Source organism: Canis lupus, chromosome 12, assembly GCF_048164855.1.
Source record: "Canis lupus baileyi chromosome 12, mCanLup2.hap1, whole genome shotgun sequence".
In the NCBI taxonomy this organism is placed as follows: Eukaryota; Metazoa; Chordata; class Mammalia; order Carnivora; family Canidae; genus Canis; species Canis lupus.
In genome coordinates, this window is record NC_132849.1 from 26,503,161 (window position 1) to 26,529,440 (window position 26,280).

Below are 26,280 nucleotides of genomic sequence, written 5' to 3' on the forward strand. Positions count from 1 at the left end.
TCCAAAAGGTTGCTTTGGATAATCACATTTAAAGCAAAGTGCCTGGCATAATGTAAGCACTCAATAAATGGTAGGTAGTTACTATTATAATGAGGGATAAATAAAGCAAAAACAAAAACAAAACCTAACCAACAACAACACTGCATTTCCATGAGGAAATAATGATTCAGACTCAAAGCTTTCAAAAGTGGAGAGGGTGCCTATGTTCATTCCTGTTTGGTTGTGTCACACCTCACATGCAGCTTAATAAATCTTGGCATCTCTATAATTTTAAAACTGGAAGGACCTAAAAGGTCACCTATTGCAAGCTTCTCACTTTATAGATAAAGAAACTTAGGTTGGGAGGAGTTGAATGAATTACTTCAGTGTTAGCACCCTTCTTGCTATACCCAGTAAAGTACACAAAAGAGTGAGCAGGAAATAAAGTATAGAAAGACACCCCAGATTCCAGAAGGAAAAAGATTTGGGCCAGTAAAACACAGGGAGGTGAAGAACAGATCCAAAAGGTATAAATACTTCCATACAGGTTTGGTACCATATATGAGGGCAAAGCCTGCATACCATACTTACAGAGATATATAAGGGGGTAGCTTAATTGGTGGGCAACCAATCAAAGTGCCCTGGCCTCCAAAAGTGAGGAAGGCTACACTGGGGTTAGGTTTTGCTAGTGACAGAGAGGCTGTCTTTTGACAAACATTAGTGGGGTTGAAACACAGGGGTAGTGGATACAGAAGAAAAAGTTATTGTCACCACTGCCCATCCAATTCCTAACAGCAGGTCATAATGGCAGGTAAGTATCATCTAGCCAGCCAGCAAAGAGGCATTTAAGTGGCAATCTGCCCCAAACCATACAGAAGACATAAACAAAGTGGAAAACATTCACAGTATTTTTTTTTTTTTTTTGCTTGTGGTTGTACTGTTACTCATTTGTTAAACTGGTCTTAGCAACAATTCCCAGAAATGTGTGGAGATTTTTTTTATTTGAAAATGATGAAAATTGACTTACGAGATGAGGACTACTATTTTGTGTAATTCAGTATTTCATTACACATTTTGTCAGTTTACTCTGACTTTTATGTTAGCTGTGAGCTAGAACAGTAAGTAATTAACAAGCTCTTTTCCTCAAGGTCTTTTTTTATAAAGTCTTTCTTACCGTTATCAAAAATGTATTTTGCATAACAGTACACTTTTAAAGCAGTTTTTAAAATAAATTCTCAAATTGGAAAGATGAAATTTTGACTTTTTCTATCTTGCCTCTATGTAGTTTCAGATTTCAAAGAATAAATGAAAGTGAAAAATATAAATATGAGATATGTTGAATAAGGGTGAGTGCTAAGTTCTAGTAATGTGCAACAGCTATTAAACATTTCAAAAGATGTCAAAAGCAGTTCTGGAGTGCCTGGCTGGTTCAGTCAAAGAGCTTGTGACTCTTGATCTTGGGGTTGTGAGTTCAAGCCCCATGTTGAGTGTTGAGATTACATTAAAAAAAAAAAAGGCAGTCCTAAAAACTTTTGTTGCTGTTAGAGAAAAGTTGTGAAGTGGACCACAAAAGCAGTTTACAAAATGTACATAAAAAGACCTAGTTTTTATGAAAATGCACATATGGGTATATGCGTATACACAGGAAAAACTCTGGAAATTCACTCCAAATGTTAAAATGTTAAAATTAATTTTTTTCTGGTTTCTGGGATTTCATGAGATTATAATTTATGTATTATTTCTTTTTCTAATTTCCTTATGATGAATATGTATTTTAGTCATAAGACAAAGGTTTTCTTTTCCTTTTCTTTCAATTAATAGTTGCATAAATGTGACAGAGAATCAAATTTAAAATGAAAAGCAGGACCAGAGCAAAGTCCAGAAGGACCGCAAATGAGAGGTTCTCCAGATTAAACAGAGTATGGGGGCAGGAGTTCATTTGATACTGGAGTGGGGTTTTGTGTTTTTGTAGGAATTCTTTTTTATTGTGTGGTGAAAATGCAACCACAGAAAAATAATTTGCAGTTGCTCTGAAAACTGATTTTTCCCCCTTTTGCTTCTAGAGACTCTCCTCTGAGAAATCATAAAGGCTTAAAGCAATTATGCACTATAGGAAGGGCCAATACAAACTATGGAGGGAACGTAGAGCTCTCTGCCCTTACAAGTACTATTTTTCTCTTTGGGTAAATTTGAAGCCTCTTCTCTTTTTTTAAAGATTTTAAGTAATCTCTACACCCAACATGGGGCTTGAACTCACAACCCTGAGATCAAGAGTCACATGTTCTACCAACTGAGCTAGCCAGGCGCCCTGAAGGCTCTTCTCTTATTATGCTCTTTCCTTTAACAAATACCTAAAGCACTTTTTCTATGCTGATTGTCATATGGGAGAAAAAGAAAAGTCAGCCCGGATCTAGGAGCTAACAATCTAATTGAGTAAACAAACTGGAGAAGTTAAACAAGAAGAGACTTAGGAATTAAATGACTTAACACAGAGGTCCTATAGCAGTTCAAGGATTGGCTGGTAACTGTACTGTGGTCACGTTCTAGATCAGCACTTTTCAAAATAACTTTCTACAGTGATGGATTAGCACAGTAGCCACTAATCACATGTGGTTACTGAGTACTTGAAATGTGGTCTGTAGAACTGAGGAACTGAATTTCTAATTTTATTTAATTTTAAAAGCTACATACAGTTGGTGATTTACCATACTGAAGAATGCAGGCCAAGATTTAGAAGGTATCAGAAAAGTTGGGACTTGTTACTTGAAGAAAGGGGAGGATTTGAATGGCTTTGGACAAAGAAAGGCATTCCAGGAGAGGAAAAAACATGTGTGAACTATGCTCACTTCACTCTAAAAATGTGAAAGTGTCCAGTCTTTGGGTGGGGGGATTGTGATGGGTTGCTACACTGGGCAGACAATCCAGCTGAGAGTTATGATTTGAAGCTGTAGGTAATGGGGGGGTAATTGGTTCTTTATTTTTTCTTAATTGAGGTATAATTGATATATAACATATTAGTTTCAGGTGTACAACATAGTTTGCTATTTGTATGATTATTTCTGATCAGTGGATAATAACTCTTATGTCGTCAGGCATTATGTTGAATGCTTTAGATAGATTACCTCATTTAATTACTGTAACAACCTTTTGAGGAGAATAAAGATTCATTTGGTGGCACTGTAGGGGTAAGAGAAGCAATTATCTTAGAAATATCTCAAAGCTACAAATGATGAGGATGCAGAAGTAAAAAGCCACATTAGGACATTAGGAAATTAGACTCAATAGAACTTGATGTTTGACTACATGTGGAAGATGAATAAAAAAGGGAGAAGATAATCTGTATCCCTAGGGATACTGATGAGGACAAAATCCTGAGGAACATCAATATTCTGGGAGTGAATGAAGGCAGTTGAATTAGCAAAAGGATCTTGGGAAGGATGGAGATGGGTAGCAATGTAAACAAGTTAGTGGAGTCGAGGCATTTGATAAAGGGTTGAGAGTCCTGCAGGTAAGTTAAAGATGAGGATGGAGGGATACCCAACTTTAGTCGGTGGGGCAAGAGACTCTTGATCTTGGTGTTGAGTTCAAGCCCCATGTTGGGTATAGAAGTTACTCAACAAAAGATAAGGATGGAGAAGTGGTAGCTGTAGCTAGGAGTTAAGGTAATGCTGACAAACATAAGGTAATGCTGACAAAAAACAGAGGAGTCAAAGGGAATAAAGTTGATTTTGAAAAGAAATAATGCACTTTTTTTAGTATGTTGCTTGGAGGTAATGAGTCCTCTGGATGATGCTGTCTTGGTGGTTGGAGGGAATGTGAAGCTAGAGTTTATGAGGCAGATTATGGCTGGAGAGGGGAAATTGTAATGTGTTGTCCCAGGACAGCAGGTAAAGGAAAAAGAGGTTGAGGATAAAACCTGAGGCAAATACCCACCCACATAGACGGCTAAATGAGCCAGAAAGGGAGAAGGTGTGACTGAATTATTTTACCAGGGCAATGTCAAGGGAGAATTTTACAGGTGAGAGTAAGTCAGAATTTTCTTGTGTAGCGGTGAGCTCGAGGAAAAAAAAAATACTGAGAAAAGAGAGAGCTTATCAAGGAGGTCAGGGAGGAAAAAGTGAAAAGGTTTGTCTGGGCAGTTTAGCAGTGAAGAGTAGAGGAAAAGGAAAGCATTTGAGAAGGGATAAACAAAAACCATCTCTCTCCCAATTCCCCAGGTAGGTCAGTTCCATTCAGTCTCAAAGCAGAAAGGAAGAACCTAGTATATAGGAGGGGAAGGAGGTCTGGAGGAAGGTGAGATGAAGCCAGCAAGTCGAGGCTGGCAACTTAGAAGGTAGAAAAAACTCTCATTCCTTCAAATACTTGACAACAGTTCACAACGGATGGTACAAATACTCTGAGAAGAATGGCAGAGGATGCTGGAGCTGGATGTTTATCTTCTCAGTGAAACAGCAATCGGGACCATCTGCCAAGAAAGAGGAGAAAGAAAATTGGTTTGGTGGAGAGGGGAAAAGAGATTTATAACAGCAATAGCTAGGGCCACTCTTGAAAATCACCAAGAAATGAATAAATTGACTCGAGACTAGATCAACATGATTCCATTTTAGGTTGCCATCTCAGATTTACTTCTGGGAACAGGCAATACTAACCACCACCATTTCTCCTATGGCTATTCCTTGCTTACTATTAATGTTTACATATGATATCTCACTTAATTTCCCAAGAATCCCATGCTGCACTATTAACTGCAGTTATTTCCAAGTTATAAAAAAGGAAATTGAGACTCAACAAGATTTCGCCTTAATTACAAAAAAAAAAAAAAAAGCCCACTATGTTGCTAGGCACCACTTTCGGGCACAGATAAAGATGGGGAAGGGGCTTGCCTTTATGGGGATTTACTGAAGAAGGGCTGGCGGAAAAGGAAACGAAAAATCGAACCCGGTTATTTCAGCTTTTAACAAATGGTGTGAAAGAAAACTGGTGATACGGCTGATATATATACACAAAAAAATATGACACAACACTGGAGGAGTGCAGGAAGGTGGAGCGGTGTACCTATCAGGGTGGTCAGGGGAGGGTCCTCTGAGCGGACAAGTGAACTGAGACAAGGATGAGAAAGGTGTCCGCGTTTTCCAGGCCAACGAGGAGCTAAGCGCAGAGGCCCCGAGGTGATTAACTAATGCGGCTTTCCGAGGAAAGCTAACAACGCCACTGGAGCCTAGTGCGCGAGGGGATACAGGCCGAGGCTGGAGACCCCGCGGCGGTCGGGGAAGGATTGACGCCAAGGAGGAGGTGACTCAGTTCGTATGGATGGAATAAGGCGCCAGAGAGCAGGGGCCAGGCGGGGCCGCCCTCCCGCGCGGCTTTCCACTGCGTGGAGCTGCCCGCACACCGTGCGGCGCGCCGGCTACCGGCTGGGAGAGTCCAAGCCCTGGGGCCGAGGCGCCGAGGCCGACAGCGGGGTGGGCAGCGCGACCTCCCCGCGGCACCAGCGTCGCAGCAGCTCCGACGGCCCCGCTGGGCCCTTCCCCGCGCCCGCCCCGCGCGGCTACCGAGCAGCCCTCCTCGGCCGTGCTCCGGCATCACCCCCGCCCCGCCGGGCTCCGTTTTCCGTCCGACGAGTCCCGTCTTCCCAAACTTCGGAATAACAGTAGTCCCAGGAGTGCGGGTGAGAGGACACAGATGATGACCGGGGCGAACTCCTTTCGAAAACAGACCTTCCCCTCTGTCTCGTTCTCCCTCCCGGCTTTCCCGAAATAACTTGCTTCCCAGTACGCACCCCAAGTCACCCCCCTCCAACAGCGAGACCGTTGGTTCGGCCCCTAGGCTACGATTGGCTGAGGGTTTACGCCTCAGCCAGGGATTGGAGGACGTTGGTCCCTTACGTACCGCCCGCGCCCATTGGTTCTTTTTCCCCGTTTCTGGGCGGAGTGGTTAGGGACGGTTTCCACCCTCTTGTTTACGGAGAGCGCAGTTGTAGCGCTCTGCGAGCGCCGGGGCTGTCTCCAAAGTTCCCTTTTGAGCTCCTCGGGCCAATTGGGTTCTTGCTCCACCCTCGCCCTCTCCCTCGCACGCATCCCGCGTGGTACTGCCCACACCTTTAGAGCGGCGGCGTGAGCGGACGGCCGTCGCGTCCTCCGCCCGCGAACGCTAGGCGGCTCCCCCTCGAGGGTGCGCTTGGTACGGCCCGCGCCGCCTCTTTCCCTTGCTGGGGTGGCTGCTCCCCCCACCCCTCGGGTCGGCGGCGCTTGGTGCCGCCCGGGAGAACCAGGTCATCGGTCGGTTCCCGTGAAAACAAAAACAATCGGCGGCGCCGCCGCGGGCAGCCGAACGCGGCGGGCGAGGACCAGGGTCGCGGGGCCGGGTGCGGAGAGCGAGCGGGATCGGCGGCGAGGCTCCGGGGGCGGGGGGGAGGGGGCATGGGGCAGGCGGGCACGGGCTGCACCGGGCTCCCCCGGCGCCGCGGCTAGCGCACCCGCTGCCTCGGTCGCCGCCGCCGCCGCCGCCCGCGCCGCCCGCCTGGGGGACGAGGAGCAGGACGCGGCCTCGGCCGGGCCCGGGCCGAACGGCTGCGGACACCCGGGCGCCGGGGAGCCGAGCGCCGCCGCCGCCGCCGCCTCCGGGATGGATCAATGCGTGACGGTGGAGCGCGAGCTGGAGAAGGTGCTGCACAAGTTCTCGGGCTACGGGCAGCTGTGCGAGCGCGGCCTGGAGGAGCTTATCGACTACACCGGCGGCCTCAAGCACGAGATCCTGCAGAGCCACGGTAGGGCGGCCCGGGTGGGCGCGCGGGGCAGGGCCCGGCCCCTCGGGCCCCGGCGGGCCAGGAGGGATGCCCCTGCCTCCCCCGAGACGCGGAGACCCCTCACCCCACCCCGCGCCCCTGCCCCTGTGACTGTTCCTTCTCCCGATTTGCCTCGAACCTGCCCCGACCTCGTTGTCAATAAAGAGTGAGCGCCCTCCACCCGGAAACCCAGCCCGGAACGGGGTCCAGCCGGCTTAGACGTGTGTGGGGGCTGGTCCGTGGCCCTTGCAAACTGCCACCGTCCCGGGGTGGGCGGCCCTCGCCCCCGCCCGGCCGGGCGCGCTCAGGTCCCCGCGGTCGAAGGTGCGCTAAGTGCGTTGGACCCAAGGCTCTGGTTGATAAGAGGGTCAGTGCCGGAAGCCCCTTCTTCTGCCCCAGATCCTTGGTCCGGGGACTTACTTTCCAAGTCTTTTTTTTTTTTTTTTTTTTACCCCTTCTTCTTCTTCTTTCCGTTCTTTTTTTAAATTAGAAAGTCGAGTGTTATTCTTAGCTGTGGGTTAACAGAACAGCCGTTGCTGCAACTTCACGATTTGACTCTTGTGTGGAAGCAGCTCTTAGCTCCGCAGCAGCACAGACAGGATTCCTAGGAAACGAGCCGAATCGAACTGTTCAGCTCTCCTAATGTAGCCTGAGGAAGAACAGGCAACTTTCCTGAAGCAAATTGTGGCGCAAGTTGTGAGATACTTGCCTTACCTGGTCAAGTTTTTACTTGTTTTCCTTTTAGAAAACACGATTTTCTGTAGAAGGTGGTCTGCCTAGATTATTTCTTTATTGCTCTAGGACCTGGGGGCAGATACTTTGCGGAAGTTAACTTGTGGAAGCTGGTTGGGGAGGGTTTTTGGTTTGGGTTTTTTTTTTTTTAAGTAACATTAAAGGTCTGGTATCCTTAGAGTAACATATTCATAGTGGTGTTCCTCCTGCTCAAGAAATGAAGGACTTTATTTAATGGGTTCATTCAAGAGTTTGGAGGAGCCTTCTCAACTCCTAGCTGAACAGCAATTTATGGAAAGTTTGGTAGCTGGGATGAAATGCTGTTACATAGGGTGAGGTGAAGACAGTGGTGCAGCTGAGCCTCTCCCCTCCTTTCCTCTCCTACGTCTTTCTTTCTAGACTCCTTTCAGTGGAGGGGAAGTGCTAGCCCATAATAAAGGAGTCTGAAAACCTCTTATTCTGAACATGGCAGTCACTTTTGAAGTCCAGATAAGAAGTGAGCCTGCAACCGTAGTGGGAATGGGAGTTAAAATATTAATATGGAAAAATAAGCAGACCAGTTGGCTGCCTGTGAAGGGAAGCCGAGGTGGAGTTGGCTGCCTGTGAAGGGGAAGCCGAGGTGGAGTTGGATGGGGGGTCCTGGGAAGGCTTTGGTGAATTTGATTTGGGGCATGTGAGATAAAGCTGAAGGGCTAGTGAAGACAGAATCAAGAACTTAATGTTCACTGGTGGCTAAAGATGCATGGTTAGAATTGGGGAAAGTATGATCGAAGATGGTTTCCTAGTATTTCTACAGAGAAGAGTGAAGGAGGTCACGTAGGCAGCAGGGAAGAAAGACTGTAGGGTCTAACCACACCTTGAACGCCTCTTGGAGAGAGAGCTGGAGGAGCCAGCAGAAGCAGAAAAGGCAGGAGCTTAGAAAAAGAGAGGTTGTGCAGCTTGTATTTGGCTATTGGAAGTCAGTGACCCTCTGTGCTTGCAGCTTCAAAGAGTTAAAATAAACTAGATTAGTGGGTGTAAAGAAAAATGTGTGAACTGAAGTGTAAGGAGGCCCAAGGCTGTTTAAGTACAGGAATGGGAGGGGTGTGTGCGTGCCTGTGTCCCTCTGTCTCTGTCCACCTTCCTGCCCATCTGTTACAGGAAATCTTTGTCTTGTTAAAGACTGGAAGGTAGAGAATGAGTGAAGGTTCTAAACTTGGAGAGGTGGAAGGAGCGTTTCCTTTTTAGGGACCAGGTCAGAGATTGAGGGGTTGGATAGGCAAAATTTGAGAGAGAAGATGGAAAGTAAAATATCTTCCTACAAAAAAGGAGGGGGGTGGTATTAATTAAAGGGGAATGTGATTGCAAGCCTCATTTTAGGGAATTTGGGGCCTATCTTAGATGGATAAAATAATTGGCAGAAAATGCTGAAGCAGGAGTTTGCTTTAGACAGATTGTTTTTGCTTGGTATTGGAGTTTCGCAAGGAATATATGGTGTGAGGGTATTAGCCACAGAGTATGCCATACTATTCAAATGGTCTGACTTGGTGAATTACATATGTTCCTTTCTCAGCCACCTATTTTTTACTGTCTTGTCTACCAAATTGCAGTTTGATATTACTATTTCTTTGATTTTCTTTAATTTTTTAATAATAGGATTACATGACTAAAGGCAGTTATGAAACACGAAAGAAAAATAAATACCAGGTCTGGTTTCCAAAGTGGACTCTTTTTTTTTTCTTACAGTATTCTTATGTGTGAAGGCAGACATCGTGCTTTGGTATCTAGATTATAGGAATTTTCAAAGCAGGTAATTTCTGATATTCTTTGCTAGTGATGTGGTGTTTATTACATTTGTATCTTAGATATACCCTTCCTAAAGTCATGTCTACTGAAATCTGAATTTGGAACTCCATTTTCAAGTTTGAATATATTTGTCTGGGCAATTGATCTTGTGAGCTCCTATGATCTGAGAGAGGGGCTCCAATTGGGACCATCTGTCTGGGCTTTGGATCTCATTCTCTGGAGTTGTGATAATATTCTTGTAAGAATATGATGTGAATAAAGTAGAATCTTGGGAACCATATAGATCATGGTATCATACTGATGGTGAGTAACTGCCTGATTCAGAAATACCTTTTTAGCTATGGTCAAGGGATTAGTTAAGTTTTTAAGGATGATTTATATTTTCTGATGTTTATACGCTTTTTTTTTTTTTTTAAAGATTTTATTTATTCATGAGAGACACAGAGAGGGAGAGAGGCAGAGACACAAGGCAGAGGGAAAAGCAGACTCCATGCAGGGAGCCCGATGTGGAACTCGATCCCGGGACTCCAAGATCACGCCCTGGGCTGAAGGCAGGGGCCAAACCATTGAGCCACCCAGGGATCCCCTATTTTTCTTATGTTTAAATATCTTTTTTCCAAAGTATGAACAACTGTACTAAATGAGGACAGTTAGAATAGTTTGTGGTGGAAACTGATTTTACTAAATGGGTTATTTAGTAAGTCTGTTGACGACCCTTGTCCACTCTCACCACTTTTATTCCAGATTGTGAATAAAATCTGGCCAAAGGGGGCTCACCTGGCAACTGGCCTACACATAGTCCTGCAGTGAGCCCTAACATTTCTTTCATCTGCTCTAAATTGCCTCTACATAGCCTGAAATTCTTTCATATAAATTTTCTGTAATTAATTATTTTAAAATGCATTTGTCTTCATTCAAATACCTTTTGGGAGAAGAAGGGTGATGTGGATGGTCACTCACACCTGGTGGATTAGTTTGTACTCTGCCATTTAATCTACCCCTAACCAAGTCCAGTCTGGGAAAAGGAAAATCTTTTTTTTTTTTTTTTTAATTTATTTATTTTTAATGGGAATGTGAGGCCTAAGTCAGAGGAGTCCTTTGAGAGTATAAGGCTCTGACAGTTAAGTGCAGGCTTTGGCTAGGTCATAGCCATGGAGTTTTAGTATTTGAGGGGCAGCATAGCAGTAATAGAAGAGAGAAGAGGCAGTAAAGAATGACAGCGAATACTAAAAAGAAGTTCTGAATTCTGATCATTCTTCTTCCTGAAGACTGATTGACTTAAAGGCTTTCTTCAGGCCCAAGAGCTGCCTGGGGAACTTCAGAGTGGTAGATTGGATGATGGGGGAGTGATCCAGAACCTGCTGAGTTAGGTGTCTGAAGTAAAAGGGATTAAAGAGGACTGTTCACAGCAAATGAAAGGTCTGTGCTGAGGTGTTTGGGATGGGAAAGGAATACCATTTTTAAGCTTAATTTGCTAGAAGTTCAAGGATTGTACCAAGCTCGGATTCTTAACCTTACTTTGATTAAACTTTAGATTCTCTTAATTTTCTCAACTTTTTGGAAAGAGGAGAGAGCACTGTTATTTAGTTGTACCAGCTTTTCAGTGAGTTTCCCTGTGCATATGAAGTTTGGTCTAATTTAAGATGCATTGTGATTGATACTATTTGGTGATCATTCCCAGTGTGCCCTTGATCTAATTTGGGTAATGCACTGGTGCTTCTCAAACTTCACTCTCACATGTGTGCTCTTGTTTTTCAGATGGGTTCATGGTTTCACTTAAGTAGATTTATCTTCACCGTAGGCACTGATATTTGTGAAATCATAGATTTGGTGTATTAGATAAACTATTAAAAGTAAATTCATGACTATTAAAATACTTCACATACCGCTAAAATCACCATTCACGTCAGTAGTGTGGGAATCATTCTTTGGACAAACCTTGATTAACAGATAATATGGATAAATTTTTGTGACTTGATTTGTAATTATTTGTATGGTTTTTAGCATTTATTTTTTTTCTCTTGGCAAATATATTTTGTTTCCCATCGGCACTTGTATGGTAGAAGGGAGAACAGAAAAGAAGTATATGTCATGTATTGCTGATACTCTATTTTCACATTTGGTAAATGGAGATTAGACTGAAACAATAGGGTAGCATTCATAACATGTTTGAAGTGTACTAGGAAAAGTACAAAAGTACAATCTTTGTAGGAGTCAAGGGTGTGTCGTATTTTTAAAAGTTATTTCTAGGCTAGGTGGCTACCTGGGTGGCTCAGTTAGTTAAATGTCTGTTGATTTCAGCTCAGGTCTTGATCTCAGGGTGGTGAGTTCAAGCCCCATGCTGGGCGTGGAGCTGTTTTTTTTTTTTTTTTTTTAAACAAGCTATTTCTGGGCTGTTATAGGGAGTTGTATCTGAAAATGATTCTCATTTTTTTTTTTTTTAGTTTTCTAAATTTAGATTTTATTTATTTTGAGATAATATGTTCAAATGGTATAAATTCAAATGACAAAAAAAGGATACCCAGGAAGAAATCTCCCTCCTACTCTCTTTTTATTTCTGGACTACCTAGTTGCCTACCTCACAGATAAATTCTAGCTTCCAGGAAAATTTTTAAGAAAATTCAGGGGAATAATAATTTGTCACTCTTCATTTTTACTTTGAGGCATTGGACATGCAATTCTACTTACTGTGATTTAGGCTTAGTGTTATTGCAATTTGCAAGTTGGTAAAGACAACTTGATTTGTAGGAGTGGTAAACACATATATTAGCTTCTAGAACTTGCGTGTTTGTGTGGTCTGACTCTTAGTAATACTCATTCAAACCATAATCCTCCATCTTTCTTTCTTAGGTGAATCAAAGAGAATTTAGTTACCAGTTGCAGAACTGCTTCCAGTTTTTAAAATTTGAAGGTAACAAATGAGAAAGTAAATAGACAATTATAAGCATGAAAGAAAAAGCAAATTGTGGTGGCCATGTTTTAAAATAATTTCTGTGGTATGACTTGTTATCAGTAGACAGAAAATTGATTCAGGGTCACATGGTAGGTGTAACTCTTCATTCTAGAATTGGAGTTGTATATATTTTATATATATATAAATAGGGATACTTTTATATATATTTACATATACATAAATATATTATAAAAGTATGCCTATTTATATATATATATATATAAATTTCTGTGCTTTTCAGAGCCTACCAGGGATGAATATATTCTATTGAATAAATATTAAAGGATCAGGATTTGGTAGACAAGTGGTTTGTTTATTCAGCCTTATTGTTTGGGGTACTTGGAGTAGGCTACAATATCTGATCTCTCAGCTTTTTACTGAATATTTAACAAGACATTATTAAGAGAAGAAGGTCTTTAAATTTGAATTGAATAAAATTTGATAACTATATTTAACGTCTATTTTGGGAAGTAGCAGATAAGTAGGTCAGAAAAGTTGGAGTGAATAACAGTAGTCATTGTTCAGATACCCTAAGAAAAGAATAGACTAGTTAGCAAGCTACCTGGGCTGTATTAGATGGTGAGAATAATAGTAGGTTAGTGTTGGTATTTCCAGTTAGGTTTAGAAGCTGATTTAACTTTGTCAGCCATTCCTTTCCAGCCTCTTAGGAGATAATTCTTTGTTATTTGGCACCTTATTCATTCAGACTAGTTTGTTACTCGGGAGTCTTTTGATTGCAGGTGACAGAATAGTTTTAATTAAAATGGACTTTAAAAAAAAAAAAATTAAAATGGACTTTGTTCACTTGTGACTAAATAGGCTGAGGTAATGCCAGGTAGCTCCAGAAGCAGAAAGAATGTCATAAGGACTAATCTTTTTCTCTTCCTCACTCAACTGTGCTTTCCATGGTCGGCTTCATTCTCAGAGGAGCTTTCTCCACATGGAGGTAAAAGTGGCCAGTGGAGTTCATATCCTATATCACAGTGATCCCAATGACAGGAATATGCTGTTTTTTTTCCTGCATTTTCAAACATAAAATTACCAGAGAGTATCTATATTGTCTTGGTTTGTAAGCTTCTCCCTCAATCAGTAACTGGGGTCAGGGCATGGAATCCATTGGCTACCTTGGGCTCTGCTTACCCTGTGTCAGGAGATGTACGGCAATGGAGAGAGCTCTAGAAAGGAAAACTTGCACCCAGACAAAAGTGATAGATGTCTGTTATAGTTGAGTAGCTACAAGTTATACCAATAACAATGTCATGAGGTGTTTTCTATTTGTATTTTTCAACTTTTGCCTTGCCTCTTCACTATAACCTTCATACAATTCAAATACTGAGTTGCTAGTGCAACTTAATTTGTAGATTTAAAAAAATACAATTTGGTTCATGTTACCTTTAGGAATTTACTTGAAATTGCTTGTATGCTTTATGTAGTAAAATAATTTTCCTAAGGTTATTTTATCTTTTATGTAGTTTCTAACACTGGATAATAACATTGGTGAGAGAGAAACTTGGCAACGCTTCTGTGATATGATCATATGAGGGTATATAGAGAAATTTCCATCCTTTCCATGTCTTAGTCTCTTAGTTGTTAGGAGAGTGAAAATGGTGTTTTGGTAAACTGTTCACTTGGGACATTAAAACTCTCTTGTTTTTATTTGGGGTCCTGCTTCTTCATCTGTAAAATATTTGAAAATGACCCTAAAATGCACTATAGAGGAGAATTCTAGAGCACTCTAGTCGCTTTGTATTGGAGCCCCATGGTGCTCTGTGTAATCCCTAGAAGTTGATAGATACCAGGGACATCATGCTCTCTAAACTGGAGATTTTTTTTTTTAATCTTCAAGAGTTTGTAGAAAAATGGCAGAAACATCTGGCCTTCCTCTTAGATTAGGTGCTAGTCTAATCTCTCAAGGAACAGAGACTAGAATCTCCAGCAGGACTTGAGACTTTTAGAAATATACTTTGATCTTATTTGGGTTTGGTGATTATATGGCTCAGCTCAGAATGGTTTTTAGGGAACAGCGTTCTGGGAGTCCATATGGCTATAGTGCAGTGTCTTCTAACACTAAAGATTGAGCCTGTATACTAATTTCTCATTTTGAGGTATTTGTGTCCAGCTGTGTATCATCTTTGATGAGCTTGCTCTATCTGTGGGGTCCATATAGATTTAATATTTCATTATTGATTATTTGAAGGTATTCAGAAGGAGATAAGGAGTGACTTGGAAGAACCACCCTATGTGGCCTCATCCTTCTGGAACTTGGAGGCTGGTTAGGGAGATAAGATGAGTCTGCCACTTAGAGAGTAGGCCACAACATTTTGTCCTTATGAGCTCAGGAGATCTGGGTTTGCCACTGCCACTTTACTGGTTTTATAATCTTGCTTAACCTGTATCCTCTTCAGTAAACTGGTAATTTATGTCACAGAGTTATGGGAATTGAATAGATAATGGATATAAACTGGCTTTAAAATCTGAAAAGATATATTTGTTGTGTTTAATGTCTGTGCCTTTTTTGTTTTTGTTTTTTAAGGTCTATGCCTTTAAGCAGTGTTAAGCAGTGTTTTAATTGGGATACTTTGACATATCTTTATACTGGTGTATGTTAGCTACCGTTCTGTGCCCAGTGGTCTGCCTGACACCATAAGGAATATTCAAAAAGCATAAGAAAGTCTTCAAGAAACTTCAGTTGGATAATGAGATCAGACTTTTACATTTGAGATGGGGGAAAAAACCATGACCATGACACAGTATAAATAGCAGTGCTTCTTTTGGTACAAATACTAGCAGATCAGAGAAATGGGAAGAGAAGAATCTGTTAGAAAGAACTGCTGGTGTGTGTGTGTGTGTAAGAGAGAGAAAGAGAGATTTCAATTGAACTTTAGAGCACCTGGTCAATAGTTATTAATTGCCAATTATATGTGGAACTAGGCTAAATCTTGTGGGAGTTACAAAGGGCAAGCAATTGTTCTCATGCTCTAAGAACTTTCTGTCTAGTTAGGGAGATGACACTGGTATGTTTTTAACAAACAGTGCCTGGTAATGCAAGGCCATGTTTATAGGCCAATGCTGACTGAATGGTACAGGCAAGAAGGAGTGGGATTGGAGATAGAGAGTCCTCTAATCTGTCAAGTTTCAATAACCGAGATTGAATGTGGATAGTAGGAAGCCAGAGTGGTAGTTGGAAAGAACAAAGGTGCAGAGGAGTGAGAGTACAAGAGGCATTCTGGGAACAGCAAAGGACCAGAGCGGGGAGAAATAGGATAAAAGAATTAAAATTAAATTAGAATCAGGGTTTATACAGTCACAGATACCAGGGAAAATAGGAGACTGGGAAGACCTTGAATGACTTGGGTGCGGGGTACATTTTGAACAGGGACATGATCTGAGACCATTTAGCAGCATTTAGGTGGATTGGAGTTGTAAGTACTGTTTGGCTAGAGCCAAGATGACTAAGTGTCAACTTAAGACCTGATGAAAGAGGGATCTGTCTTTGGGTAGTAGTGGTAGAGATGTACAGAGACCCATGCATGGGATCTCCTCAGGGAGGGAATTAAACAGGACTTGGTGTTGTGGTTGTAGTCTGGCAGGATGGGAGAGAAGGGTTGGAAAAATCAAAGATTATTCTAAGATTTGAGCACGAGTGGACAGGTAGACCATATGGAACCAGGAAGAAAAGTTTATGAGAGGGGAAGGTAAAATTTGAATTTGATTTTTAAGTGTGATTTTTATACTTAAAGACTACAAGAAACCTTATCTGGTTCAGCCCTTCATTTCAGAAATACATAAGGATATGGCTAGAGATTAATTCTCTGTATTTTGAATTTGAAGGGAATGAATAGGCTCTCCAAAGTGGGACTGTCTAGCAGACATGTAAAAACTGGTGCTGTGTGTCCTCTTTTTCTTGTCATCTCTCTCAGTTCTTGCCTCCTCGTGTATTTTTGAAGCCTTCCGTTTCTTCCCTATGCCAGTCATTTTGAGCTCTCTGCTCTAGAATCGCTATTAGTCTGTACCATGTAATTTAGCCTTTTTTTTTTTAAGGATTTATTTATTTATTCATGAGAGACACAGAGAGAGAGAGAGGCAGAGACACAGGCAGAGGGAGAAGAGGGCTCCTTGAAGGGAGCCTGATGTGGGACTTGATCCTAGAACTCTGGGATCATGCCCTGAGCCAAAGGCAGATGCCCAACCACTGAGCCACCCAGGCATCCCTAATTTAGCTTTTAAATATAAATTTACTCTCTCTCTCTCTCTCTTATGGTTGGTTTTGCAGCACACTAGACTATGATTTGGTATACTGCATCAGGACACACCTGAGTCTGCATTCTGTTCTGAGAGGTCTGGGGTTGACCCCCAAAATACTGTACTTTGTAGATTTGCCACCTCTTAATATGCTGAGAAAAGTTTGTTTTGTTTTCAGTGTATACCACCTCTAGGAAAAAAGGAGTATGTTCTATTTGTGCCTTTTTTCCCCCTCCTCTGAGTAAGTACTGTTAGGATTATGTTTACTAAACAGATTTCTTTGTAGTCTCATAAAAACTTGTGTGCCATTTTATTTTCCACTTAATTCTAAATTTAAGACTTCTGTCCATTTTATGAAGCAGAGTTAACTTTTAATAATGCAGATGAACTCAAATGCAATATATGTAGTATTTATAAACTTGAATATTTTATTTATTTATTTATTTTTAAACATTTATTTATTCATAGAGACAGAGAGAGAAGCAGAGACACAAGCAGAGGGAGAAGCAGGCTCCATGCAGGGAGCCTGATGTGGGACTCGATCCCAGGTCTCCGGGATCACGCCCTGGGCTGGAGGCGGCGCTAAACCCACGGAGCCACCAGGGCTGCCCGTAAACTTGAATATTTTAAAATTTTTTCTGCCTCCATGATATTCATAAGATTGCTAATTCAGGTCTTAGTGATTTCTAGGGAGTGCTACTATTTGCTTCTACCAAAATATTCTAGTCCTAGGTGGTGATGTTTTCAGCCATTTTGGACATCTGAATAATTAATAATCATCAGAGTTGATGATTTTCTGTGTTGTGCTTCACCATTTTTTTATAGTGTGCTTTTAATTATAGGGGGGTCTCATCTCTCATGTGTTTGACTCTTAGGCAGCATGTACTTCATCATGTAATTGACACCTTTACACTGACTTTTATAGACCAAATTAGAACTTTTGATTATCGTCCATGAGAAGACATATCAAGCTATACCATTATAGTGCTGCCTACCAACCAGCTGTTTAGTTTTAGCAATATTATCTTTCTTTAACAGTGTGTACAATTATTTGAGAGTTTTTTTCCTTTCTGATATCCTAAAAATAAGTGGCAAACAAAATCGAAAATGCAAACACTGAGTAGGGATGAGAACATTAGTTTTCAATCTTAATATCTTTGTCTTGATTGTGTTAGATGAGCCAAAATGATGAGTAAATCTTGTCATATAATCGGACATATGGTTGTCTTACTTAAGCCATGTGATTAGTAATGAAGGAAAATAATTGAACAAGTAAATGTACAAAATGATAGAACTATATTGAAAAGTTACTTATAAAACCAAGCAATAATTAGGAATTTTGTAATTTTTCCCTTTGCGGGAACTAGGCACTCCTTTTACTGTGTAAGTTTGTTCTACCTTCCTACATTCTGACTTGGGTACAGTTTTATAGGAACATATTATGTACCAAAGTTGAAATGTATTTCGTTTTTTTTGACAAATCTTGGCATAGCTTTCTTTTACAAACACAGAAACTGTTACCCAAAACACAAGCCTATTAATTTTTTCCCCATGTCTACCTACCTATTTTAGGTTCTTTTTTTTTTTTTTAATTTTATTTATTCATGAGAGACAGAGACATGGGCAGAGGGGGAAGCAGACTCCCTGCGGGGGAGCCTGTTCTAGGACTGAATCCCAGGACCTTTGGATCATGACCAAAGGCAGATGCTCAACTGCTGAGCCACCTAGGTGTGCCCCATATTTTAGGTTCTTGAGGGAAGGGATTGGTCATTACTTGGAAAAGGGAAGATACTTAACAACTGGGGGGGGGGCTCTCTTCTAGGAGTGTGTTTTATTTGGATATTGGGGTGTGTGTATTTATTTATTCAGTATTTGGAAAATTTAGACCATAATGCTATTGCATAGTACATACTAAATATCCTGGAAGGGAGTAGAAGATCAGTGAGGTGCTGAGTGTGAAACTGCTGGTACTTCAGTGGGTATTGGTTCAGAGTGTGTTGGTAGTGCCAGAATCTCCAATGCTGAGAATATGTAATTGATTAGGGGCCCTTGGCTGGTGCAGTCAGTAGAGCATGTGACTCTCCATCTGACGGTCATGAGTTTAAGCCGCACATTGGGCATAGAGCTAAACATTGAAGATTAAGCAATCATATTTTCTATTTTCCAGTAATTTCATGGAGGTAATAGACAAATATTTACAATGAAGTATGAAACTCTGATAGGTAAATACAGGTATGGGATGCTATGGAAACAAACGTTTTTTTTTTTTTTTCTTTTCTTTTTTTTTTTTTTTTTAACAAACGTTTTTCTAATTTATTATTTCTTTGAAACTAATAGACATAATTCCTGAAAGGCTAGGGAGTGAAGCCTTAGGGCAGAGCTTGAAGTCTTAGCTGGGCTTGCTAAAAAATGGTTTAGAGTGAACTCAGAAATGTTAATTTAGTTTGTCTGATTTTGGAAGAGACTATGACTATTGCACTTTCTGAGAATATCATCCTTAAAATACTTTTATGTTGTATTGAAAGACTAACCAAGTGTGTTGGTTCTTTGCTTGGATTTAAAATCTCTCATGGACGTACCAATTATTTTAGCTGTTGAAAGTGATTTTTTTAAAGATTTTATTTATTCATTAGAGAGAGAGAGGGAGAGTGAGAGGGAGAAGCAGACTTCCTGCTGAGCAGGGAGCCCAACATGGAGTGCAATTCTAGGACCCTGAGATCATGACCTGAGCTGAAGGCAGACGCTTAACCAGCTGAGCCACCCAGGCGCCCCTAAAAGTGATTTTAAAAAGTACTTTTGCGATACAGCCACTTTAGAAGACAGTTTGGCAATTTCTTACAAAAGTAAACATTACTCTTACCATGAGATGCAGCATTTTTGAACCTTGGTATTTACCCAAGGGAGATGAGAACATACTCATACAAAAACCTGCATACATTGTTTATAGCAACTTTATTCATAATTTCCAAAACTTGGAAGCAACCAAGATGTTCTTCAGTAGGTGAATGGACAAAGTGCAGTATATGCAGATAATGGAATTTTAAGTGCTAAAAAGAAATGAGCTGTCAAGCCATGAAAAGACATGAAAGAGTCTTAAATGCATATTACCAGATAAAAGAAACCAATCTGAAAATGCTACATGCTATGTGATTCCAACTATCTAACATTCTGAGGAAGGCAAAACTGTGGAGACAATGATTGCCAGGGTTGGGATGGAAGAGAGAAATGAATAGGCAGAGCACAGTTGATTTTTAGGGCAGTGAAAATGCTCTGTATGATACTATTGTGATGGATATATGCTGTTATATATACATTTGTCAGAATCCATGAGTGCAGCACCAAGGGTGAATGAACCCTAAGGTAACCATGAACTTTGAGTGATAATGATGTGTCAGTGTACATTCATCCTTGGTTTGTTTGTTTGTTTGTTTTAAAGTACTGTTCTGGTGGGTGATGTTGATAACGGGAGAGGCTATGCATGTGTAAGGGTAGTAGGTATATGGGGAATCTGTCCCTCCCTCAATTTTGTTGTAAACCTAAAACTCTCTTTTAAAAAAGTCTTTTTTTTTTTTTTTAAGATTTTTTATTTATTTACTCATGAGGGACAGAGAGAGAAGGAGAGAGAGGCAGAGACACACGTAGAGGGAAAAGCAGGCTCCAGGCAGGGAGCCTGATGTGGGACTTGATCCCGGGTCTCCAGAGTCAGGCCCGGGGCTGAAGGCAGTGCTAAACTGCCGAGCCACCTGGGCTGCCCTAAAAAAAGTCTTTAAAAAAAAAAGAGTACATGTAGTCACTAAGTGATGAGCACTGCCTCAGAACTGTTTCTTTCATTGTTGTGTATGGGTCATGAGCCCGGGAAGGTTTATTTAAAGCATTGAAATATGCAGTTGGGGGCACCAAGTGGTTCAGACTCTTGATTTCAGCTCAGGTCATGATCTCAGTCATGATCTCAAGGTTGTGAGATCCAGCTGTGCTTTAGGTTCCATGTTGGGTGGGGAACCTTCTTGGGATTCTCTCTGTCCCTCTTCCTCCCTCCCCCCACTTTCTTTTGCTCTCTCTCTCCCTCTTGAAAGAGAGAGAGAGAGAGAGAGAGAAAGAAAGAAAGAAAGAAAGAAAGAAAGAAAGAAAGAAAGAAAGAAAAGAGAAAAGAAAAGAAAAGAGAAAAGAAAAGAAAAGAAAAGAAAAGAGAAAAGACAAGACAAGACAAGACACAGTTGGCACATGACTTCATCCTGGGTAAGGCCACCACAGTGGCCAGCTGGGATTCTAACATCTTCACATCTAGTTTAGTTAAAGATGACTATCACAGTTGTTCCCCAGCTTTATTTCTAGGAACTGAATCTGTTTAGATTTCTTTCACAGAAAGGTTCTTCTAGAAGCAGTTTTTGTTTTCAGACAGAGAAATAAGAACATTAGTCCCTTTAGGACTTAGAGATTTGGTCTCAGTCAGTTTGATTATTATAGTGATTTCTAAACCTGTTTTTACCTTTGGCCGCTTTCCACTAAATCCATTTGAAATGCATTAGTGGAATCTTTCTCTTTGAGCAGGGCTTTCCCAGGGTTCTCTTTCAGATGATTCCATTATACTTTTCTTACGCTTCCAAATATATTGTAGAAATTATTTTTCCTTGGGGCATACTGAGAATTCTCAATGTTAATTAATTGACCTTATGCTACTAGTATCTGTCATTTATAAACTTTAAAACCAAAAAGTGTGGGGTCTTATAGATGGTTAAGGAAAGAGAATATATGACAGCAACACCAAACTTCAGACCTTTAAGTTACTGAGATTTGAAAATATCAATGGATTTCAGGGTTGGGGCATAGAAGTTCAGTTGGTAAATTCCAGATGACCTCTGTCCTCCAGTTTGGTCTTTGTTTTTTTGTTTCTTCAACTTTTTGCTTACTTTGTTGTCTACTGACTGTAGAAACAAACATGATGGAATGGGTAGGACTTATGGCTTGCATTTTTAAGTTTTTTAAAATTGAGAAATAGCTCACATCCCATAGAAGTCTCCCTATTAAAGGGTGTGACTCATTGGCTTTCAGTATATTAAGAGATGTGCAGCCATAACCATTATCTAATTCCAGAACATTTTCATCACTCCCAAAGAAACCTCATGCTTATTAACATCACTCTCCATTCTACACTTCCCCAGCCTCTGGCCTCCATGAATCTACTTCTGTCTATGGATTTGGAGATTTCATATAAATAGACTCACACAATATATGATCTTTTGTATCTGACTTATTTCAGTCAACACGGTGTTTTCCAAAGTCTTCCATGTTGTACTATGTATTAGTGCTTCGTTCCTTTTTATGGCTGAATAATAGTCCATTGTATGGATAAACCACATTTATCCATTTGGGCATTTGGATTGTTTCCACTTTTTGGCTAGTATGAATAATGCTGCTGTGAACATATGTTTTCATTTCTCTTGGGTATGTGTACCTAGCAGTGGTACATACCTGTGTCATATGGTTACTCTGTTTAACTTTCTGGACTTCAAACTATTTTCTTTAGCCACTGCACCATTTTACATCCCACCAGCAATGTGTGAGGGTTCTAAATTCTCCACATCCTCCCCAAACTCTTTCTGTTGTCCATCTTTTTCAGTATAACTAATCCTAGTGGGTGTGAAGTAGTTCTCATTGTAGTTTTGATTTGCATTTCTCTTGACTAATGATGTTGAACATAATTTCCTGTGTTTATTGGTTATTTGTCTTATTCTCTTTGGGGGAAAATGCCTATTCAAATTCTTTGCCCGTTTTTATTTTTTAAAATATTTGAGAGAGAGAGAGAACAGGAGGAGGAGCAGAGGGAGAGGGACAAGCAGATTTCTGTGCTGAGTGTGGACCCCAACACTCACTCAGTCCCAGGATCTTGAGATCATGGCCTGCACCGAAACCAAGAGTCAGATGCTTATCCAACTGAGCCAGGTACCCCTGCCCATTTTTAAATGGGGTCATTTATCTTGCTGGGTTGTAACAGCTCTTTATACATCCTTGATATTAGACCCTTATCTGATATATAAGCTGCCAATATTTTCTGTCATTCTGTGGATTGTCTTTTCACTTTCTTGGTGGTAGTTAAAGCACAAGAGTTTTTAGTTTCGATGAAGTCCAGTTGAACAAATGAAAGAATTACTTATTTCTCTGTCTTTTTATTTATTTTTGTTGTTTGTGCTTTTGGTGTCATACCTAAGAAACCATTGTCCAATACAAGGTCAAGAGTACATCTATTTTCTCCTAAAAATTTGATAGTTTTGGCCCTAACATTTAGATGATCATTCCATTTTGAGTTAACTTTTGTATATGGTATGATTCCTTTGTCTATGGATATCTGGTTATTCCAGCACCATTTGTTGAATATGGCATTCTTTTTAACTGTTCTTTCCTTGATTTATTTACCATCCGTTCAAATACTTAGATTAATGGCATGTGAGACTGTGAAAGGCATATGATAAGACAGGTTCTTATTGTAACTATTTATCCCAGTCTTCCTTCAGGATTTATATATACGTAGTTGAGATTGGTGATGGAATTATCTGTGAAATTGTTCAGTGGGATATAGTTTAGTGCCAGAGGAATGGTGGAGAGAACAGAATTCATCAGGAATTGGTAAGACTGAGTAAGTCTATGAGCAGAGAGGTTCATAGACGAGATGAAACCACTGAGGTTAGGTAAGACTTAGATACAGAAATGGCCAGAGTTAGAGCTACTGAAGCAGATTCTTTTGACCCAAGGTGTATGGAATACCTTTTAGACAGATTTTGAAATTTTTCTTAATTACCAAGTCTTCTCTTAGCCTCAATTATTAGAAGTTGGGAGCACCTGATACATACTTTGTGCAATTGTATCTAGAGATGAGGGCAGTGTTTATTTTGGCTACATCATATTGGGTTGGCTACCTTATGGGCACCCAATATCTTTCTCTCTTTGCTCATCTTTTTATTTCTCTCAGTGGTTGTCACTGAACTAGACTTATATTCCTTCTTCACAGTCCCTACAACCTTCGAGGTTTCTTTTCTTGAAACTTTAGAGAAACTATTTTGTTACAGTCACTGGTAACTTCCATATTGTAAACCCAGTGATCAGTTCTCAGTCTACATCTTGACATAGCAGAGCATTTAGCACAGTTGGTTACTCCTTTGTCCTTGACACATTTTCTTTACTTGGCTTCCCCAGCACCGTACTTGATTTTCCTCCTGTGTGACAGTGTTTTCAGTAGTCTTTGTTAGTCTTCTTTTCCAGTTCTACTTCATCTTGATCTCATAAACTTGGGAGTTTCCAGGACTCCCATATTTTATCACTTCTTTGTGTTTGTACCAGCTCTTTTGATGATTTCATTCAGCCTCATGGCTTTATTTATTTATTTAAAGATTCACTTATTTTAGAGAGTGAGAGACCATGGGAGGGGGGAGGGAGAGAGAATCTCATGCACATTCATCACTGAGTGCAGAGCCTGACTTGGGGCTCAATCCCAGGACCCTGAGATCATGACCTAAGCTAAAACCAAGAGTTGGACACTCAACTGACTGAACCACCCAGGTGCCCCTAGCCTCATGGTTTTAAATATCTACATGCCAGTGACTCACATATTTGTATATCCAGCTCTGTTTTTGCTCTTGAACTCCAGGTTTATAGATCTAACTCACTCCTCCGCATGTGCACTGAGGTGACTCACATATCAAGTTTAACAAGCCCGAAACTGAACTCTTTATCTCTTCCTTCCTCTCATACCTGCTCAACTTTTAATCTTTATCATTCTAATTGAAGACAACTCCATCTTTCTAGTTGACTTAAGCTAAAAAGTTAGGAGTCATCTCTGAGTCCTTTTATTCCCTCATAGTCAGGAATCCTGTTGGCTTTACCCTCAGAATATATCCAGAATCCAGCCACTTCTCACCACCTCTACACTTTACACCTTGGGTTGAGTCACTGCCCTCTTATCTGGATTGCTGCCACAGCCTCCTGACTTTTTGTCCTGTTTCTGTTCTTGTACTCCTGTCTTGAGCCAGAATGACCACACTAAATTGTGTCCATTTATACATACTCTCTTCAAAACCTTGTAGTGGATGATATACCTTTCACTCAAAATAAAAGCTAAAGTCTTTACCATGCCAAAAAGGCCCTGCAAGATCAGGACCCCCATTATCTCTTAAACTTTCTCTCCTCCTGTTTTTCTTTGCCAGACATCTGCTTTAGCAAAACTGCCCTTTTTGCTATTCCTCAAATAATCTTGGTATATTTCTTTTCTTTCTTTTTTGGTATATTTCTATAAGGATTTTTTTCTCTCAGCCTAGAATGCTTTCCCTGAAGAGGAGGAGAAATAATTTTTCCTTTAATCTTATGAGTTCTTGACTGAGACTCCTATAATAAAAGGCAGATTATAAAGAGAAAAACAGTTTATTAACATGTATACCTTATGTATACATGGGAGGTTCCCAAAGAAAAATGACTAACTCAAAGAGGTGACTTAGAATTCAGGCTTAAATATTATCTTCAGGTAAAGACGAAAGAAGGGTGTAGGGAGGCCAGTTTATCAGGAAAAGCACAGTAAACAAGACTAAGATTTTTAGGGAGATATAAGTCTAAACTTTCTTCATTGATAAGTTTCTTATGATTTAGAGCCATTCTTTATCTGGTGTAGAGAGAGACACTTTTACTAATGGAAATTTCTCTCATAAATGTAAATCTCCCTTACAAAGGGAAATTTGTACTCTGTTTTCAGAACTTTTCCTGTATCTGCTGCTTCTCACAATAATATGCTTGAAACAATCTTTATGCCAAAGAAGCATATTTTGGGGTAGCAGATTCGGCTACCCTTCATCCCCACAGTAGCCCTGTGGCTGATTCCCTCATTTCTTTCAAGTCTTTGCTCAGATATCACTTTCTCAGTGAGGTCTATTCTATCCATTCTAAAATTGCAGTTGTTCAACTCACACCATCCAACTCTTTTACTCTACTTTTTCTCCTCCTGTAACATATATCATCTTTTGTCATATAACTGACTTATTTTGTGTTGTTTATCTTGCTCACCAGAAGGTAAGTTTTAAGGCAGGGATTTTGGTGGTTTTGTTCTACTGGTGTACTTGTCACATAATGAATACTCAATAAATGTTTGTTGAATATTCATTGAACATCCTAGGGCTACTGTATTTTGGGATTGTTCTTGTTCAGATTCTTGAGCCCCATCCCAGACCTCTTGAATTAGATAAATGGTGTGGAGGTCCAACTCCTTTGTTTTAACTAGTCCTTCAGGTGCTTCTGATGTAAATTAAAGTTTAAGAAACACAGCTATATCATAGTGAGTAGGAGTTCAGAAACCAGACCTGTTGCTCAAGGGTGGGGACTTGTGATATATGAGGTAATTGATGAATGTTCGTTCTTCCTCCGTCATCTCCCTTTTTCCTGAGGACATAGCATTGGGAAAGAGGCTATAAACTGTAGTAACTTTCAGTTGATTTATTGTGTGTATCAAGGTCCCCAGGATCACTTTTAGGTTCCAGTGATCTCTAGGAGGACACATAGGAATCAGCATGTAGTCACATTCATGGCTAAGTTTATTACAGCAAAAGGATACAAAGCAAAAATCAGCCAAGGGAAAAGGCTCATGATGCAAAGTCCAGAAGAAACCAGGAGAAGATTTCCAAGAGTCCTCTCTCAGTCATGTCCTGTCATGTCACAGAGACAGGACACATATAATTCCTCCAGCATCAAATTGTAATAAGTGTGAAGTGTTGTCTACTAGGGAAGCTCATTAGAGACATAGTACTCAGAGTGTTTACTGGGGACTGGTCAT

At 40.7% G+C, this 26,280-nt stretch overlaps 1 protein-coding gene and 1 long non-coding RNA gene across 4 annotated transcripts in view; one reads left to right on the forward strand and one right to left on the reverse strand.

The window, feature by feature from the left end:
* Positions 1 to 874: 874 nt before the first annotated feature.
* LOC140601337 (uncharacterized) lies at positions 875 to 5,755 on the reverse strand. Its single transcript, XR_012004356.1, has 2 exons — positions 5,035 to 5,755; positions 875 to 4,444 (listed from the first exon to the last, which is right to left on the reverse strand). It is a non-coding gene; the product is annotated as an uncharacterized lncRNA (long non-coding RNA).
* Positions 5,756 to 6,510: 755 nt separating this feature from the next.
* The window catches only part of RMND5A (required for meiotic nuclear division 5 homolog A), a 63,308-nt gene continuing 43,538 nt past the window's right edge, over positions 6,511 to 26,280 (forward strand). For all 3 annotated transcript variants that reach the window (XM_072770116.1, XM_072770117.1, XM_072770118.1), the window contains exon 1: positions 6,511 to 6,745. In XM_072770116.1, coding sequence (XP_072626217.1) covers positions 6,604 to 6,745 — 142 coding nt within the window. In that variant the 5' untranslated portion in view covers positions 6,511 to 6,603. The remainder of the gene's footprint in view (positions 6,746 to 26,280) is intronic.